The sequence below is a fragment of the Lygodium microphyllum genome, chromosome 14, assembly GCF_053477565.2.
Source record: "Lygodium microphyllum isolate KBCC chromosome 14, Lygodium_microphyllum_v1.1.10, whole genome shotgun sequence".
In the NCBI taxonomy this organism is placed as follows: domain Eukaryota; kingdom Viridiplantae; phylum Streptophyta; class Polypodiopsida; order Schizaeales; family Lygodiaceae; genus Lygodium; species Lygodium microphyllum.
Window position 1 is genome coordinate 16,280,286 of NC_141148.1, and position 19,907 is coordinate 16,300,192.

The 19,907-nt window shown below is 43.2% G+C and overlaps 1 protein-coding gene across 3 annotated transcripts in view; it reads left to right on the forward strand.

The window, feature by feature from the left end:
• The window catches only part of LOC148025356 (adenylate kinase family protein), a 174,725-nt gene that overhangs the window by 119,425 nt on the left and 35,393 nt on the right, over positions 1-19,907 (forward strand). For all 3 annotated transcript variants that reach the window (XM_087692416.1, XM_087692415.1, XM_087692417.1), the window contains one exon: positions 6,850-6,959. In XM_087692416.1, the coding sequence (XP_087548542.1) occupies positions 6,850-6,959 (110 nt within the window). The remainder of the gene's footprint in view (positions 1-6,849; positions 6,960-19,907) is intronic.

A 19,907-nucleotide genomic window follows, 5' to 3' on the forward strand; every position in this document is an offset into this window, starting at 1 on the left:
CAAACGCATATGGTTCCTAGAATATTCGCCTGTTGTGGAATATTCTTGATCCCTTGGTCCATTAGGACTGCCTCCATGCTCTGCGTTGTGCCGATGCGCAGCGTGGAGTGAAGCCAGTCCTGAAGTTGGGCCCTGGCTGGGGAACGTCCTACTACCCGACCAAAAATTGCTGTTTCCGTTAGCTCTAGCTCCTTAGCTCGGACAACTAAGAGCTGCTCCCTAGAGAGGATGACGCGCAAGGTGTTTGATTGGGGGGCACTTGTTGAGTATACCGGCGTTTGACTAGAGGTTTCCATTGCGCGTCCCTTTTGCGAGGACTACCAATCACGTCGCGGTGCTACCTGAGGTGGGGGAAGTTGCTGCAGATCGAGGGAGCAACTTGAAGAGTGGGGGATTGATGGCGAGGGAGGGGGGAGACCGCTACTGTTTTGACACATCGTTGAGACCTTCGAGGTTGCGGATGGAGGCAGTGCGCGGGGGGGGGGGGGGGGACAGCGGGCTATCAAGGTGGGGGGGACAGTCTCTCGAGGACGGGTTGGGGGAGGGGGACGACTAGGGGAGGGGGGGGGGCAGTGAATTGTCGGGGTGGGGGGATTGTCTCACCTTGCCGGACAGGCAGGGGGGAGTGGCCAGGCGGAGGGGAAGAAGCCAAGCAAGGCGGGCATTCACGGCTAGGCGGGTAAGTGAGGAAGAAAACGGTCAGGTGGGGGGAGAGCGGTCAGCCGGGGCGGATAGACGGGGGAAACGGCCATCGAAACTGAAGGGCGCGATTAGATGGGGCGGGAGGGATTGATTAGACGGAGCGAGGGGGTGCGAACGATGTGGGGGGTCGGCACGATCCGAGGGAGCGGGGGGAGCACACGACGTGACGGGTGCCGAGCGTGGAATTCGGCATCACAAACTAGATACACTTACTGTTCTTTTCAGCATCGAAATACTTGGGCCAGACTGGATAGGATATACATCTGTCAAAGTGACTCTTTTCTTTCTGCAGTCATCGATATGCGCCCTAAACAACAACATGTTTTGTCAGATCATTACCCTTTGGTCTTGGAAATGAATCACAGACTTGTTTATGCATTTAAGGCTCTCCTAGCCCGCTTGCCACTTTGGTTTAATCAATCTTTTTTGTAGCAAAATCAGTTTTTGGAAGCTGTTCAGCAATTGATAGCCTCTTTTAGCTGGAGGGTTCTATCTACAGGGATGGAAGCATGGGCGGTCTTTAGGGATAATGCGCGAGCGTTATCCCGACAATATGGTATTCAGCATGCCTCCTCGTTTCAAGCTGAATTGCAACATGCTCAATCTTTATTAGCTCATTCTTTGTCTGTGTGTCAAACTGGGGATTCCAATGATGACTTGCTCACATTCATTGAATGGCTCAAAGGCAGGGCCCAATCTCTTCAGGAAGAGGAATATGCAAAATACAAACTATTGGCCAGAGCTGAAGCTTTATATCATAACAATTGTCAAACTCATCAATTTTTTGCCGGTCTGCATCAGAAATATGTCCTGGAAAATATTGTGCGCTTAAAGGATGGGCAAGGTGATATGGTGACTGATCCTACCTCTATTATTCGAATGACTATTGACTTTTATAGGGCCTTGTTGGGTCCGCAAGAGATTCTTTCCAGTGCTGTTCTCTCTGTTCGAACATATATTTGTGACCTGGTTAGTAATCAGGTCAAACCAGAATGGGTGAATTTAATGGAGGCCGATATTTTTGAAGGTGAAATGGAAGAAGTGCTGTCTCACTTGCCTCGTAGGAAAAGTCTAGGCTGGGATGGGCTTCCTAATGAGTTGTTTTCAGCCCATGTGCAACTGCTTAAGGACCCATTAACTCGCTATTGTTAGCAGGTGTGGAACTTTGGTATGATGCTTTCGGATTGGAAGATTGCTGTCATTAGGTTGTTGCCCAAGATTCCTTCTCCAATCTCTTTGAAACAATGGAGAACCATTTTTGTTATGGGATCCTTATATAAAATCTTCTCCAAAAATATTGCCAACAGATTGCAGAAAGTTTTTCTGCACCTCATTCATCCATGTCAATATGGTTTTATTAAAGGATGGAATATAATGCACAACATTTTGAATGTTCAACTCGGAATTGACTACGCCAAAGCTTCTAGCCAGCAGGTTGTTATGCTTCAGCTAGATATTGAGAAGGCATTTGATCATGTCAGCTGGTAAGTGACCACTCCGAAAAGGATGAGGGGTGTAGCTTTGCTAGATGTTAATTTGCATATGGCCGCTTTGACGCTATCCTTGTTGTAGAGTCTATGCATTCAGTGTCATCCTTGGTTAGATATTGCCAAATTCTTCATAGAAAAGACTGACATCTCTCATGGTAGCATGGTTATTCATGCTTCCTGGTGGCATGTGCTTAATTCTACGAGGCCTTTGAAGGTCTCCTAGTCTTTTCTCCTTTCGCACTTTATAGCTTCTTGGCAGGAGATGCTTTGTTTTGTAGTTTGGCGTCCCCCGGATATTCGTAAAGAGGAAAATTTGCTGCAAGGAGAAATACTGGCTTCCTCAAGGTTGTTGGATTGGCCACAAAAAGATTTGCAGCAAGACAAGTTCAATCACATGGCTAGGGTGGGGTTGAAGACAATCAGTGATGGTGTTATTCCTAGGCAGCTCCGTCTTTATTCCTTTAGGCGTATTCGTCAATACTTTAGGGTGCCTTGTGGATATAGGGATATTTGGTTGTCCGTATAGGACAGTCTTCAAAGGTTCTTTCCTTTGCCTGTGTTACAGCCATTGGATCCTTGGCGTGATTGGGTGTTTGTGCTTCCTGATTCTTTTGAGAAAAGGTCGGCTAATCAGATATATCATCAAATGGTGGAAGCCAAGAGATGCGTTATTGGGAAAGTGAATAGGTTATGGCATCGTAGGGATAGTAAAAAGAAGTGGCGGGAAAGGTTTATCCAGCTTTGGAAGTCTAACGTCCCGTATCAGGGAAAAGTGTTCATGTGGCGCTTGCTCATTGGGGGCCTTCCAACGGGAGGAGTGCTTTGTGCTCGAAAGATCTTTTCTGGGTGCTGTGTTTTTCTGCACTACGTGTGATGAGACGTTGCTTCACCTCTTTGTCTCCTGTCCTGTTGCATGACAGATCTGGAATTTCATTTCCCGTGTGTGGTCCTCGGTGACTTAGCACCGCCTATCAGTTCGTTCGTGGATTATGGGAAATATGTCCTCCATGTCCTCTTTGAGTTCAGATTGTTCATGTCTATTTCATTTCCTTAGATGGACAGCCCTGTGGCATATATGGCTTACTCGCAATGCCTTTATTTTTGATTCAGCAGCAGGCATCCATGGCCATGTGGCCCGTGTACGTGGACTAGCACTATGGAAAATCTCCTCTATGATGTCAGCAGACCTGGTTCTTCCGGATATTGCTGTTCCCTGGCTGGCGATTGTTCGCTCTACTCTAGTTGTTCCGTCTGTGTGATCTATTAGTACTGTTCATGTAATAGGTTGTTCTGGTTGTTCTGTGAACCTGCAGACCTCATGCAAATATTAGTTATGGAGAGAGTGAGAGAGATAGAGTATGCTGACCTGATGGTCTGATGTAATAGAATGTAAGAGATACAGAGAGATTGTTGACCTGATGGTCTGATGTAAATTTTTTTTCTACTTAATTCAATTATCTTCACAAAGAAAAAAGAGAGAATGCTGACCTGATGGTCTGATGTAAATATTTACTACTTAATTAAATTATCTTTACGAAAGAGAGAGAGAGAGAGACAGGAGGGTGGGGCAGGGCAGGTCAAAGCAAAGCAGAGAAGAGAAGATGCTGCCCTATGCACACTTCTATCTGTCACTCCCCACCTGACGTGCTACCTCTGAAGTCATGCTGACCTAGGGCTATAACCTGCGGGCTGCACAATAATCTGTGCACTCGCATGTTTGTGCAGACAAAGCAACAACACGAGAGGGAGAGGGAAAAAGTGTGAGTGCAAATGGTTGGCCTTGATACTGCATTCATTGAGCAAACAGTGGCAGCCATTGGTCTGGATTCCAAGGCTAATGAAGAAGAAGAAGAAATGGTTCCTTGCATGGAAGAGATGGTGCCTTGTTCTGAAAAACAGCCAAGTGGCAAGCATTTCAAGCATGATTTGGAAGAAGCTATGGGTTGCTCAGAGGCTGCTATTTTGGTCCATACTCTTGTCTGCTCTTTTGTGCAAGCAGCCATTGTTTTGTCCTGGGGACCAACCAATACACCTTGATTTTGAGCATCAAGGCAAGGTGATGACCCTGGGGGATCATAGATACCCTGATTCGGCCATGACAGCAATTAACCTTTCCTCTTCAAATTGTGCTCATCCTGGGCAGAATGCTTTTACAGCTTTTGCAGACTTCCTAGACGATGGGATTCTTGAGGCATTGGCAGAGAAAGTTCATGCGAGGTGTGAGCAGCCCCATCCCTCATTTCTTTGGTGTCAGTTATGCGGATTGCCACTTGGAATGTTGCGGGATCTATTCCCACAGTAAGCAGCATGATATGTGGCCGATTATGCATGAGAATAGTTGGGATGTGTTGTTTGTTGTTGAGCACAGAAGTCATGATTATAATGGTCGCATTTTGGATTGTTATTGTTTATGTTTTTTTTAATGCTAGTAGCAAGACAATGCACTACTCGGGTGTCCTTATGGTGGTGCATGAGAAATTTCAGCTAGTGCTTTCTAGTGATTGAAATTGTTTTGGAAGGGGAGGTTGTATGGCTAGTTGGTCTTTATGTGGTGCATTAGATATTTCAGCTAGTGCTTTCTAGTGATTCAAATTGTTTTGGAAGGGGAGGTTGTATGGCTGGTTGGCCTTTATGTCCCTAATGCCTTGTTGCATCATCAGGCCTTCTGGAATTGGCTTCATGATTAATTATCTCTGGCTAGACCAAGTTTGCTTATAGGCAATTGTAACATATGTGTTGACCCTTCTCATTCTACTTCGGGGCGCTCTCTAATGAATATCCTAGAAAGGTGGGCTTGGAATGCTTTTGTGATGGATGTTCTCAAATAGGATCTTTTGTCATGGCTTTCTCCATTGACTTCAAGGTTTACATTTATGATGTTACTCAACCCAATACTTGGCATGTGGTCTAGATTGGACCGTATCTATGCCATGCATGAGGATTCCTTTTTACAAGAAATTTTTGGAAATGCAAGTATTTCACTACATTTGCAGATTTTTCAGACATTTGTGAGGAATTTCAAGCAAGTTGGACAGAGTATATGATTGTATTGCTTTTTAAGAGCAGACACCCATGCTACCAACAAATTACAGCACAATCATGGTGGGGACAAATTACAAGATGATTATGATCAGGTTTTATTTGGCCAAGATGTAGGGATTGATATGGGAGTGGGAGCTTAGAAGTTACACATACAGACATGGTCATAGAGCACAGGGACACTCAGGATTCAAAAGGAGTATACTAATCTGGACTGATATTGTGGATTTCCACAGAACATATGGTGCAGTGTTGAGAGCCAGACCTATGCAGAAGTTACAGGACATTGAGTTTGCAGAGGACATGCAATAGGGAAATCTATGCTGTGTATGAGCCAGTGAGAGGAAGAACTTGAGCACCACAGGCTTTTTCTGATGCAGTGGACAGTACGGTGGAGTAAGCAGAGGTGCCTGCTTTCACATACTCTCTTTGATGCTTCTATTGATGAGACATTTGACTTCAATGATAGGATGGGAGTAGCAGGAGCGAACCTCAGAAGGGTATTGATACCCAATATTCTTATATGCAGATGATATGGTTTTGATCTCAGATTATCCTTAGGATTGGTGGAGACATCTTGATGCACTGCAGTTATTTTGGGAGGACAATGGATTGCTAGCGAACCTTGGGAAGACCAAGGCTATGGTGTTTAACACCACATCAGCATGGGTGACTCATTCAGTGCACCACTCGATCTTCAGGGAGGTGAAAATGGAGCATATCAGATCACATATATACTTGGCTGCTGATGCCATAGGACCACGCCTCTCATTGAGAGAGGCAGCTTCCCAGGCTGGATAGAGAACATGCTGCACTGGGGGGCTATTTGAGAGGCGACAGGCACATGTAGTTTTAGGAGCCACACACTGGGTTGTGGCGGTTTGACACATTGGTCTCCCCTACTTTGTTGGATGAAGCAGAGATATGGGGACTGGGCCTCAGTTGCAATATATGGAGTATAGAGAGAAGATCAATAATGATGACTGCTTGTGTGTTATATAGCAAGTCATCCGTGCCACCAGAAATTATTTGAGCTGAGCTGGTAGAGGCCCAAGTGGTCACAGATGCTTTATTTTAGACTGATATATCTACAAAGCATCTGGGAGCTGGCCCAACATAAATACCTTAAATTGGCATTGGTTTCATTGAGACAGTTAGCAGAGGGAGGGGATATGATTGCTGGTATGCTCAGATGCAAACGTGGTTTGAGGCAAATGGATTATAGATGGATCACCTCCCACCTTCCCAGCATAGCTTAGATTGCCAAAATTTGGAGCTCATTTTCTTGGAGTAGAAAAGTGCCCTTCCTAGAACTCCCAAAAATCCAGACCTTTTGGTATATCTCTTTCCATTTTCATCATCATTTCCATTTCTCTTTCCTGGTTCCCACAGCACAATAGTTGATGGAAAGCCGGCCAAGTTCCAAAACATTTCCATTTATGCAAGTGGTATCTATTGAAACTATTCAGGCACGTTCCCTTTGATTGTGTGAGTAACATACCTATGTTGGTGGTTTCCTTTGAGGTCTGGACACATGTACCTTTCTCTTAGTCTGAGTAGTTGTTTATGCTTGATATTTAAATCTCTATTTCTGTCGTAATCTGTAACATTTGGGCAGATTAGAGGACGGGAAAAGAGGATGGAGTTTGCAGCTTCTTTTATCGCCTGTTACCATTTCCGATTGTTATACACATCAGGGACCCAATATCCCATAATGGGAGCACTAAGGTATGTTGCTTGCTTCTAGGTTGGAGAGAGAGAGCTATGTCATAAACTCTTGTAGTCAGCATGTGTTGTTTTTGGCAAATCCTGTTTGAAGCATATAAATCTCAACTTCCATTGTGCTGTGGTTTGATTCAAAATAGATTTCCATCGGAAGCAAAGTAACTTTATTGTATTTGGTATGTGTCCTTTTAGTGTCTTGCTCTCAAAATGACTCATGACCAAAGAACACTTGCTGTTTGCAGCCTTCCTGGAAGAGTCTTCATCCTGGTCCTTTTTGCTATCTATTTGCATTTATTTCTTGGAACATACTTCTCTTTATGAGGTGTCTTTGCCATACCATTTTCCTCTCCTCTTTCTTTTTAGCTCCTTCCAGAGAGTTACAAGGAAACAGAGCCTTAAGCAGCTGAAATATGGTTTGCTTTGAATGTGTAAAGATTAAACAAGTATGTTTGGTGAAACAAAATGCTTGTCTTCTCAAGATGTAAAATCCCTGATCTGCAGTTGACTTTGCCAGACTTCACCTCATTTGGACTTTCTGTTGACAGTTGAGTTGCTGCACTACTGTGTGATCCACCTTTTTTATTTGTTGGAGATCCTATTTCTCTCCTCTGTGATTATTTTTTCCATATTTTCTGGTCCAACTTTATTTCTACCTGTTCATTGGCAGTGTTTCTTTGTCTCCCACATCTCCATCTTCTTTTTCTCTGTTTTCAGGCTGTGTACAGCAGCAGTGTCAACTTCAGAAAAGACTTAGCCTACATGGTGACCTGATAGATCAATGGAACCAAAGAAAAGATAAATTGAAGGACGAATTGTTGCATAGATGGAGACTGTGATGCTTGCTTTGTTTTGGACACTCTTAATGAGGAATTACAGTAGAGCCAACAGGCATGGAACAAACATGTCTACTGTGCAGTATAAAATGAAATTGCCTTCTCTAGTGCATTGAGTCAGACAATTATTCTAGATGGACGTGATAAATCTTTTTCCTTTTAAACTCCCTGCTGTGAATGATGTGACTTAGTGAATCAAATCAGTATCAAGGGGCTGCTTTGTTTATGGATTTTATTTGGCATCCTGTGGCTTCTATGAGGCACGTCTTTGGATGCTGCATACAAACTGAAGTTATTGGACTTTTCTTCACTTTTCTATGCCAAATAAATGGAGCATATGCTGCCATGCTCCCCAAATAAGTACTACCTAAGCTTTATTTGTCATCAATGCGTGGCATGGGTTGAGGTAGTCAGACAAACAGGGATATATATAGATATATTTTGCATTGAAATGAGGAGTATTCGCAGCAGCTTGTTTTGCACATCACAAATTTGGATATGTGGTCATAGAACATTTCATTATATTGCATCAGCCTCCTGCTATTGTTGTTCCCCAAACTAATGTTCAACAAATTCCTCATACTATGAGCCAGTTTTGCTGATAAAAAGTCAAAACCAATGACAATGTGTTATCAGTGTTGCAAAAGCTAAAGATAAAGATAAAGACAAAGTAGAAGATCAGGAAGGCGCCATCCTTATCTTCCATATGTTGATATTGAGCTCTTAGCTGCCATTCATAGATTTCTCTAGCAATTTTTTCATGCCAGCAATCTATTTGCTTGAGCCATTTCATTTAACTCCAATGAATGCAGGGCTCTATGATCAGCTGCTTCATGTAGAGTCTAGACATTCCAAAACTGATTTCACTTCTTGCATATTTTATTTGTTTAGTCCCATACGGAACTTTACCAAGTCTCATAATGCATGTTGCATCCTAGAAGAGAGTTGATACCAAGTGTATCCATGTCCCAAAGCATTTCAAGACATAGAGTGTTTATCATATGCAATTGGTGTCGTAAATAACTATCGGCAATTGAGAGAGGCCTTCTACAGGGCAAGAGAATCATACACAATTCTCATGCTAAAATACAAGCCCACGCTTATAACGGCATAATCATTGTATACATTATGATGGCACATGTAATCACACGTACATGCACAGGCTGAATTCCGGCTTTTCCAATGCATCTGTAGCACGTCCAAAGCAACCCATTTGAGTCTTTTCAATGTCAGCATATAACTTGCATGAAGAATTATCCAGCTCTAAGAGTGCATTATTAAAATTCACGCAAACATGCGTGTTATGCAGCCAAGGATAAGCAGCCATTTGAACCCACACATTTTCCCTTCATCCTGAAATTTGTGGTGTGTATATTGTAGCAAATTCATACATCTTACGGAATTCGAAAATCTGCAGTACTAAGCATCTACCAGCAGGGTCATTATTAGGATCATCATGACCCAAACATGGTTTCAAATATCTAGCAACCAAGATGACCAGACCCCAAGAAAGAATTGCTAGCATAAAGGATGTCATAACTAGCAAAGGCCTTGCTGGCCTCCAAAATTCTGATTGTGTTCTTGTAAACAAATCATGTGTGATCTTTTTGCCTTTATTTTGTTGATATAATCTACCTTTTGAAATCTCAAATTTCCATTAGGGTTTAGGCCTTTTAAAACCTGTTTATGAAGCATTTCCCCCAAGTGTATTCGATTAAATTTCTAGGCCTTCCTTTCTTCCTTTAACTTCTTAAGTTCTCCCTTGAATGAATGACCCATTTCAACCCTTTATTCCCTAACTGTTTCCTTTCTAGGATTGACAAATTCAAATCAAGTCAAAGTGTGCATTTAAGAATACAAGTTCTCATAGTAGCATAAGAATAGTAAGTTTCTATTCATTTATATTTAGGGTAGTATTTGCTGATACATTTATGCGAAAATTGAAGGGGGGTAAGCCCTGAGTGGAAGCATGCAAGTGGAAGGAAGAGCTATGATAGAGGGTGCAAGAGAGCAAGAGCAAGAGCAAGAGACATAGGATGTGGCAACGCCAATAGTCACAATGTATGAACGACCTTCCCTTATTCAAATATCACTGACAGAATAAAGAATGAAGTAGCGATGGGCGCCCACCAGGTGTGCAGGTGCTGTTAGTGTAATGAATACAGTGGCAGCTAGGCATAGATGTCTTTATCCTCAACAATCTCCCACGTAAAGGTGAATGTGCCCCTAGTGAGGAGAGAACAAGAAAAAAATCGCAAGATACAAATGTACATAAAGTACAATAGGAAGAGGAAATACGTCATCTTATCCAACGCCCAGCAGTTTCCTAAGGAAGGTAAAACGCTCTATTGAGAGACTTTTAGTGAGCAAATCTGTAGGATTTTGGTTAGTTGAGATCTTGACAAGCTCAATGAACTTGTTCTGAACAACCTCTCAAATAAAGTAGTAACGCATCTCAATGTGCTTTGCCTTCTCATAGAAGACCAGATTCTTAACCAATTGAATAGCACTCATCGAATCTGAATGCAATGCAAAGACCACATCTTAAATACTAAGGTTTGCGACGATGACCAAATGGCCTTACCAGAGAGCCTTCTTGCAAGCCTCAATGGCTGCAACATACTCCGCCACTATAGTGGATAGAACTGTGCATTTTCGCACCTTGGACATCCAAGAAATAACACCTCCAACAAAGGTAAAGACTTAGATAGAGGTGGACTTCCTATTGTCTACATGTCGTGCATAATTAGAGTTGGTGTATCCCACGACTCCTAAATCTTAGCCACCATAACATATGCACATATTTGCAATGTCCTTAAGATACCTCGTGATACCCTTCACGGCATCCCAATGCTACCAGCCAAGTTGTCAAGAATCACGTGGTGGGGAGACTTGCTTGAGCTGCTACGTAAAAAATACATTGTATATACAATAGGAAGCTCACTCAAGAACACAAGAAGAGAGATGGAGGCCAAAACGTTTTCTTGCTGGTTTCTTCTTATTCTTTCACACATAATAGAATGTACACAAAGTATAGATAAGATAAAACATAAAGGAAAGTGGCCTACTAAGTCAAAGTCAAACAATGCATAACTAACTATACTAATCGATTGGCATCAACTCTATCTGTGCAACCTTAAGTAAGCTTCGAAACTTTTGAAGCTTCTCTGCACCCAATGCCTTTGTGAAAATATTAGCTATCTAATCTTGTGTGCTGGCATATACCAAGTCAGTCTCTCTTGCAAGTATCTTCTCTCTCACAAAGTGGTAGTGCATCTCAATGTGTTTTGTCCTAGCACGGAACATTGGGTTCCTAGTTGTATGTTGCTCATGTTGTCACAATGAATGACAATTGGACTATCTCCTTGCACATCCAAATCACCTAATAACTTTTGCAGCCATACCATCTCACATGTTGCCATAGCAACACCTCTATACTTAGCCTTTGTACTCGATAAAGCAACTGTAGGTTGCTTTTTGTTACTCCATGTAACTGTTGCACTACCAAGGGAAAACATGAATCCACTAGTAGATCTGTCTAACATGCTATCAGCCCAATCTGCATCTATGTATCCAAACAACTGTACATCCTTACCTACCTCATAAAAAAGTCCATAATGTAAAGTGGACTTCATATACCTCAATATGTGTCTAACTGTATCCAAATGAGGCTTTCTAGGTATTTGCATAAACTGAGTGAGAAGGCTAACATCATAGCTCAAGTCTGACCTTGTGATAGTCATGTTAATCAGACTCCCTACTATCCTCCTGAACATAGTAGAGTCTTCTATCTCATCCCCAACGTTAGCACTCAACTTCATATTTTGCTCCAATGGTACTGAAAGAGACTTATATGCTATCATTCCATACTTAGATAACATATCCAAGCCATATTGCCTTTGGGATAGCCATATACCATCATCACATTTGATCATCTCAAAATAAAAAAAGTATCTTGGCTTACCCAAATCCTTCATCTCAATCTTCTTATTCAAGAAGTCCTCAACTTTAGCAATCCCATTGTTACTGTCATCTATAATAATGAAATCATCCACATAGATGACTATGATGACCAAACCTACATCTCCCCTTCTCACATAAAGTGAGTGATCAACATCGGAAATACAAAAGCTAATATTGACAAGATACTCTCTGATCTTATCAGACCATTCTCTAGGTGCTTGCTTTAGTCCATAGAGTACCTTCTTTAACTTGCACACATATGTGGGATGCTCTAAATCCTCATAACCTACTGGTTGCTCCATATGCATCTCTTTTTGTAATTCACCATGCAATAAGGCATTTTTGACATCCATTTGTTATAAACTCCAACCTTTGGCTGTTGCCAAAGCAATCACGCATCTAACAATTGCCATCCTAGCAAGTGGACTAAATGTCTCTTCATAATCTATACCATATGTTTGAGCATAGCCTTTTGCAACTAGCCTAACCTTATACGTGCTAACTGAACCATTTGCATTATGCTTGACTTTGTAAACCCACTTACAACCAATAGCTTTCTTACCCTTAGGCAAGGATACCAAATCCCCCGTCTTATTGGCTTCTAATGAAGCCATCTTCTCATCCATTGTTGCATCCCAATGAGCATGACCAATAGCATTCTCAAAACAAGTGGGCTCAATATTCTCAACTACCTTCACCATATAAGCATAATGATGAGTTGCATAATCTTCAAAACCAAATCTTTTAACAGGGTAACTGACCCTGCTAGACCTGCGTGCCATTGGATCACTCAGTGGAGCCTTTACATTACTATGTGCTCTTTGTATACCTGGTATATAACAAATAGACATTGATTTTTGTCTTCATTTTGTTGTGAAGATGATGCATAGTTTCCTTGCTACAATTTACCGCTGTGGATATCATGCTTCTTAGCATAACAATGGGCTGCAATATGGCTTGTTTTGCCACAATAATGGCAAACAATAGTAGAATTTCTAGAACCTCTATTCCGCCATCCACCTCTTTCTCTAGAGCTTCCCCTACCTCTAAAGTTTCCATGGCCTCCTGAAACGTACATTTCACCAAATTGTTGATTTAACGTGCTTTGTTGGTTATCACTAGCACGCGCCATACCAGGGTCTCTAGAAGAGGATTTGTCACATCCCCTTCCTAAACTTGAGTAGAATGCTTGGACTTGCTTACCGTTTCTTTCGGATGAGTGGTTTTGTATATTGATCTCTTCGGTAATCAAGAGAGATCATCAAAATTTGCAAATGGCTTCTGTTAAGAAGACTGCTAGGGTTTGCATTGAGGAAACACAGAGTGTACGACCATGACAGAAACACAAAGACACAGACACAGACACAGAGGACAGAACTCAAACCCTAAATGAGGAACTCAAAACTCAAACCCTAAACATAAAACTCAAAACTCAAACACAAAAACTCAAATACAAATAGAAGAAGGGAGAGAGAGAACACAACTCTGAAGTGAATGAATGCTGTAAATGAATGTAAGAGTGTACAGTGTGCTCAAGGGTAGAGCAATGTCAGAGTGTGATATCCACCGAAGATGGATCCCAAGTCTGTGACGACCATTCGGAGTGTAGGAGTGCTTAATAGTGAATGGTAGCAGGCTGGTCACCAAAACATAGCAGTCTGGAGGCTGGAAACTAGTAAATGCAGGAGTGTACCATCAATCGGGGGCTGGAAATTGTGCACAGTCTGTTGTAAACAGCAGGCTAAAACAGTGTCTGAGAGTGTCAGGGTTTGCAATGCTGAAAACGCAGGCTAGCTGACCCTGGAGATGATGGACAGCAGGCTGAACAGCAGTCTGGGACAGTTTGGAGCAGTCGCCAGCACCTAAGAACTATCGTCTACAGCAATGGACAGGTTGAAGATGATATGGCTGCAGTGAATGATGGCTGGATAACAGATGGAGGCAGGTTGCAGGCTGGAAACTGGGCGCCAACAGTAGCAGAGGGTGTGAGGGCTGGTGTAACTTGCAAACAAGGATGATGGCTGAATGGGAGCAGCCTGTCTATTTATAGATGTGGAAGGGCGTCCCAAAAATTAGGGTTTCCACTAAACTTTCTCGAACTGCTTCCCGTTTTAGGGTTTCGACTGAACTCTCTCGAACCGCTCCTTGTTTTAGGGTTTTACTCTAAAAGAGCATTTTTAGTGTATTTTGGGACTGTTTAAGAGGCTAATCAACAAGTAATGTATATTTTAGCTCAGCAGCTTTCGTACATATACAGAAGTGAAAAATGATTTTCAAGTCTTCTCATTATTAAGGCCACCTAAAGTAGATGATACCAAATCATCATCATTAGACATTGCATCAGTTTCTATTAAAGCATCTGCAATGCTCCTCACCTTCAAAACATACTCATTGAGAAACATTTTTCCTTTTTTCAATGTATTCAATTTTACTTGAGTTGAATCTTTCAGGTCTTTGTATTTATACTTTGTGTACATTGTACTGTGTGTGAAAGAAGAAGAAGAAACCAACAAGAAAATGTTTTGGTCTCCATCTCCCTTCTTGTGTTCTTGAGTAAGCTTTCTATTGTATATACAATGTGTGTTTGGCACAGCAGCTCAAGCAAGTCCCCTCACCACGCAATTTTTGACATGGTTTTAAAGGCTGAAGTAAAGGAGAAGAAGCAAGGATTCAAGCAAGCAAGCAACGAGTAAGAAGCTCTCCCATTTTTCTACTCTCTCTTGGATAGTGCCTATGGAGGTACTAGAAGTAGGGCAAAGTGAAAATCTCAAATTGCTGTGAGATTTGGTGTGCGAGCAAAACACTATATATTCTACAAATAAGCCCTATATGGCTTGCCTGCTGCTTTTTTGGACATTTGAAGCCATTTCAGGGCCCTTTTTAGAGCTGGAAGGTTATGGGTATTAATTTCAAGGTATACTGTAACGGCTATATCGACCGAAAGTGGATGCACATTTGCAGATTTCGAATCTGTAATTTTTGAGGTGTTTGCAAAGAAGCAAACATAAGTTTTATCTGCAAATAGGTTGAAGATTACATGTATTATTGAGCAATCAGTAAAAATGGTTGCTTGGTGTATTGTTGTGCACTTGTTATGAAAGGTTACAAAAGACTTGCTTACTGTTCTATATCATTTTTGTGATTATGGCAGAGAGCAATTAAAATCCCACCTTTGAGAAGCTGAACAAGAACAACTACTCTTCGTGGAAGTTCAATGTGACGAACATCCTCATTGGAAAGGGCCTTTATGAGTTCGTTGCGGGTGGAAAAACGTAGCCAAAGCTGAGTATCCTTGCGACTCCACATGGATTAAAGGGGTGGAAAGAATAGAAGGCAAAAGACAAAAAGTTAATGTATTGGCTATCTGCAGTCATTGATAATACTATACTCAAATATATCAGGAATGCACAAGCTTCACATGCAACTTGGACAATTTTTAAAAACATGTTTGCCTTCTAAGTCAAATAGTGGGTAATTGACTATACCAATTGATTGGTACTATATCTATGCCAGCTATAGATAGGTGTAACAAACTAAATATAATAAGTGATAAGTCGGTGGCCATGTGAGGATCATAATTACCACTGATGTGCTAAGTGTAGACGTGCGGATCTATCTAGCCAGGCGGTCCATCATCAATGTTTGCATGTGTTGAGCTTGCCATCTCAACACAAGTGTCACCATATAGCGTGCGGCAACTCCCGCTGTAAATGCTATGTAAGGACGAGTGGCTATCATGGCATACATCAAATTGCCCACTACAATTGCATAAGGGATCTTGGCCATCATCGGACTATGGACAATCAACTTGACAACCCTTTATATGAGAAGATAAAGGACAACCAATAGGCTTAGCATCTTGTGTATGAAACTGCTCAAGAACCTTCTGCATGTACTCCTTGAGCGACAAGTAAATGATACACTTAGACCGATTGCGTGTGATGTGCATCCCAAGAATATCTAAGGCTTGTTCCATGTCCTTCATCTCAAAGCTCTTCTTGAGTTGATCTTTCAAGGCATCCAGCTCATCATGAGTACTCTCAGCAATCAACATATCATCCATATAGAGGATTGAGATCATAAGGCTGCCATCATGGGCCTTTTTTCGTATATAAACACGGATCCATATTACTACGAGTATATCCATATGAATGCATGAAAGCATTGAACTTGTGGTACTATTTCATGGGTTTCTACTTACAGCCATCAAGGCTCTTTCTCAACTTGCATATTAGGTGTTACTTGTCTTTTTTCTCAAAGCCCTTAGGCTACTACATATAAATCTCATCATGCAAGTCTTTATTTAAGAAAGTTGTCTTCACATCCATCTGATAGATGTCCAAATCTAGTTGTGCAACTAAAGCCAATACTAAGCATAGAATAGTCATCTTAACTATAAGAGAGAAGACTTCATCGAAGTCAACACCATACTTCTACTTGAAACCCTTTGAACCAATGTCGCCTTATAGGTTGGCTTGGGGTGTCCAAGGGTACTTTTCAACTTGTACACCTACTTGCATAGCAAAGTACATTTTCCACTAGGCAAATGAATCAAATCTGACGTATGATTTTTCTACAATGAGTCATGTCACCATAACATAATCCATAAACCAATCAAGCTAACGCCTATATCTAGTAGACTGCCACAAAATAGGCTGTGGGGCCTGCATCTCCTATCTAACATCATGGTCTTGGGTCAGTGGACCATCAACTATTGCAGGCTATCTAGTTGGTCGTACAGTAACAAGAGGCTCCTCTTGAAATATCACCTTGCATACCTCAACAACTTGCTTAAGTTGCTTATGCATTTTCTCCTTACGGAAAACATCATGGCTGCAAATGACCTTTCAAGCTTGCGGATTCCATACTTGATAGCCCATCTTACTTGCATCCCCATAACCAAGAAAGATGCTTTTCACGGACATAGGATCGAGCTTATTGTGCTTGTCCTTGGGAACATGCAGAAAGCTTCACAACCAAAGAGACACAAATGAGCATATGATGGAGGTTTTTTAGACCATACCTCCTCCTGTAACTTGATAGGCAAGAGTAGTGCATGGGGATCGATTAATCAAATGTACTGCCTCAACCAAAAAGTGTTGTGATAAGCTTGTTTGGCTAAGCATACTATAGACTCGCTCTTGAATCGTCCTATTCATGCAGTCAACCATACCATTCTGGGGTGGGATGTATGAGGCGGTCAACCGACGCTTAATACCCCTCTCATCACAAAACTGCTCAAAGGTTTTAGATGCATACTCTCCTCTATTGTTAAATTGTAGGCATTTTAACCTATATCCAGATTGATTCTCAACAAGAGCAAGCCAAGGCTGAAATGTAGCCAAGACGTCTGATTTCTAATTTGTGGGGTATGCCCAAATCTTATACAAGTAATCATCAATGAAAGTAAAAAAATACTTCGTGCCACTTGAAGACTTACAAGCATAGGTCCTCAAACATTAGAATGAACAAGAGCGAGAGGCTCACCCATGCGTGTAATGCCAGCGTGTAATGCCAGACTTCTTATGTGAATTGCAAGTCTATCTGGCATAAAGAGAATGATCACAAGAATCAAAACACTTACATTAAAGTGGTAGAAGATACTAGAAATGAGTAAGTATTTTCATTTCTTGTAATGATATATGCCTAATGCGACGATGCCATAATGAGTAAGCTGTGCTGCTTGGCTTGTATGGCTGCCTCTTGGCAAATTCTGCTCGATTCGGTCACGACCCATACAACCTCCTCTGCGATCCGGCCCCTGTTGCCCCATTGCTTGGTCCAAATGTGCTCTATCTGCCTCGTCACCTTCTCCTACATGCTGCAGCACCTCCTCGTCCGCCATCCTATACACCTCCCGCCATGTCCTGATGTTAGGAGCCGGGCCAACCTTCCAACCAGCCCACTGGATGTGGGGGCGCTCGCTGATCTGTGCCCCTTCCCTATCTTTGACCTGGGGGTTCCAGATCATTTGTTGATGGTTTATCTCCTCTTGGCAACCTGGGGGGCTATGGAGGAGCTTGAAAGATAATGCTCAAGTGTGGGACCTGGGCACCAGGCCACTAGTTAATGTCCATCATGCAACTAGGCCTTTGTTGTGCAAATAGTGATAGTCCTTTTTCTCCCATCCAATGGGAGATGTGGTCCGCTACCTGACTCTTAAACTCTTCCTCTACTTGTGTAGCCGTCCATTCCCTTGAGTGAGAGGACTGAAGAAAAAAGGCGTAGTTTGGTCCATCCGGTGGTGCTAGTAGATGGACCTTGCCCCCCCTTGACTTATGGACCACGAAGATCCCCACTTCAAAGGTAGTGGGAACTCTCTGTGCCCTGCAACTCTCAGGTAGGACCATGGGCCATTGTGGAAGGACTCCTGTGGCAACAACTATGCATGTCTCGGGAAAGTGTGACGGGCAGCAGGGGCGGATGAGCTGGTGGCTGTATGGGAGGGGAAAGAATGGTGGTGTGAGGAGGATGTAGGCGTATGTGGCTCATCTACTCCTGTGGGAGGGGGGGGTGGGTCTGGGAGGGAACACCTGTACCGGGTGTGGATTAGGGGAGGTGCTGGGGGGGAGGAGGATCGAGGAATGGTGGGATGGACGAAGGTGCATGGTGGGTGTTGGGGTGGGGGGGCTATGGGCCAAGGTCAGTGGGGGGCTAGGGGGGTCATGGCATGTGGGTTGGGGGGGGGGGGGGGGTAGGAGGGGGGGTGGGGGCTGTGGGATCTCAGGTGAGGTAGTCTTTGGTGCGGGTGGTGGATGTGGGGGGCTGGAGTCCACTCAAGTGGGGCGGGTGGGGGCGGGGCTGTGGAGTGCTCTGTTGAGGGGGCGTCGCTTGCCCAGCTGCTCCCTGTTGATGAGGTTGGCTGCCTCGTCACAATGACCTGTTGCCTAAAGGCATACCCGCCCATCTCAATCTCTAGGAACTGTGGGATATTCTTGACCTCTTTCACTGCCACCCGTACCTCTGGGACTCTTGTTGCTGTCACTGCATCCACGATAGACGCGGGAAGGATAGTATTGAAGAGCCGTCCAAAGTCTTCCACCAACTGGAAATACTCTATCGCCAGGCCGAGGAAAAGAAGGGTGACCGGATGCCGAAGAAACCTGTTGTGTAGTGCAAATGCCTCCACAGTAAAGCCACTGTACCAAGGTGCCATGTATATGACCCCTTTCGTGGACGCATATGGTGAATTTGCAAGTAACTCGCGAGCTGCGTCTGCCGAACTAAGCCTGACCATGAAGATCCCTTGGCCCATTAGGACCGTCCCGATGATTTGCGTTGTGCTGATGCGCAACGTGGAGTGAAGCCAGTCCCGAAGCTGGGCCTTGGCTGGGAAATGTCCTACTATCTGACCATAAATCGTTGTTTCCTTTAGCTGCAGCTCCTTAGCTCAGACGACTAAGAGTTGCTCCTTAAAGAGGACGACACGCAAGGTGTTTGACTGGGGGGGGAGGGGGGGGGGGGGTCTGCAAAGCGGGTATGGTGGGGACATCAGGGAGCGCGGACAGGGGGATGGAATGGCAAGGAGGGTGGAGTAGGCGGCGGAATCCGTTGGTTGGGGGGGAGGGGGGCGTCAAATTGTCGGGGCGGAGGGGATAAGCGGGGCGCTGGGCTATCATGAGCCGTTAGGACGTGGGGGGGCTAGCTGACATAGCAGTGTGAAGATCTAGCAGGCGGGATTAGACGTGACGAGGGAGGGAGCTTGTGACATGATGGCCATGAGCAGCACATGAGCATGTATAACTTGCCAATGATAGGAGTAATTGTCATAATGATACCAAGGCAAGCCATGTCTACCTCACTCTCAAATCCCATCTTTTCTACATGGATTCCAAATTTGTGTGCTAACTCTAAAGAAATAAAATTTCCCAAGCAGCTCACTTTGAAAAAATTCAAATGCTATATGATCCCTAGCTTTGCCCCATGTTTTTGTGCACTTGGAGTACAAGTCTTGAAGTTGAGCTTAAGGGGGAGTGTTGAGATGTCAAGCTCAACACAAGGTGACACTGATGTACTTGGATGATTATTTCTGCATTTATATCACTAATGTGATTGGTGCCCGCATCGCCATATCATTCGAGTGATACTTTACAATTGGACATTAGTTAGTCCACCTATCCAAGTTATGGGATACCTATCTAGTCATCTTTTTACT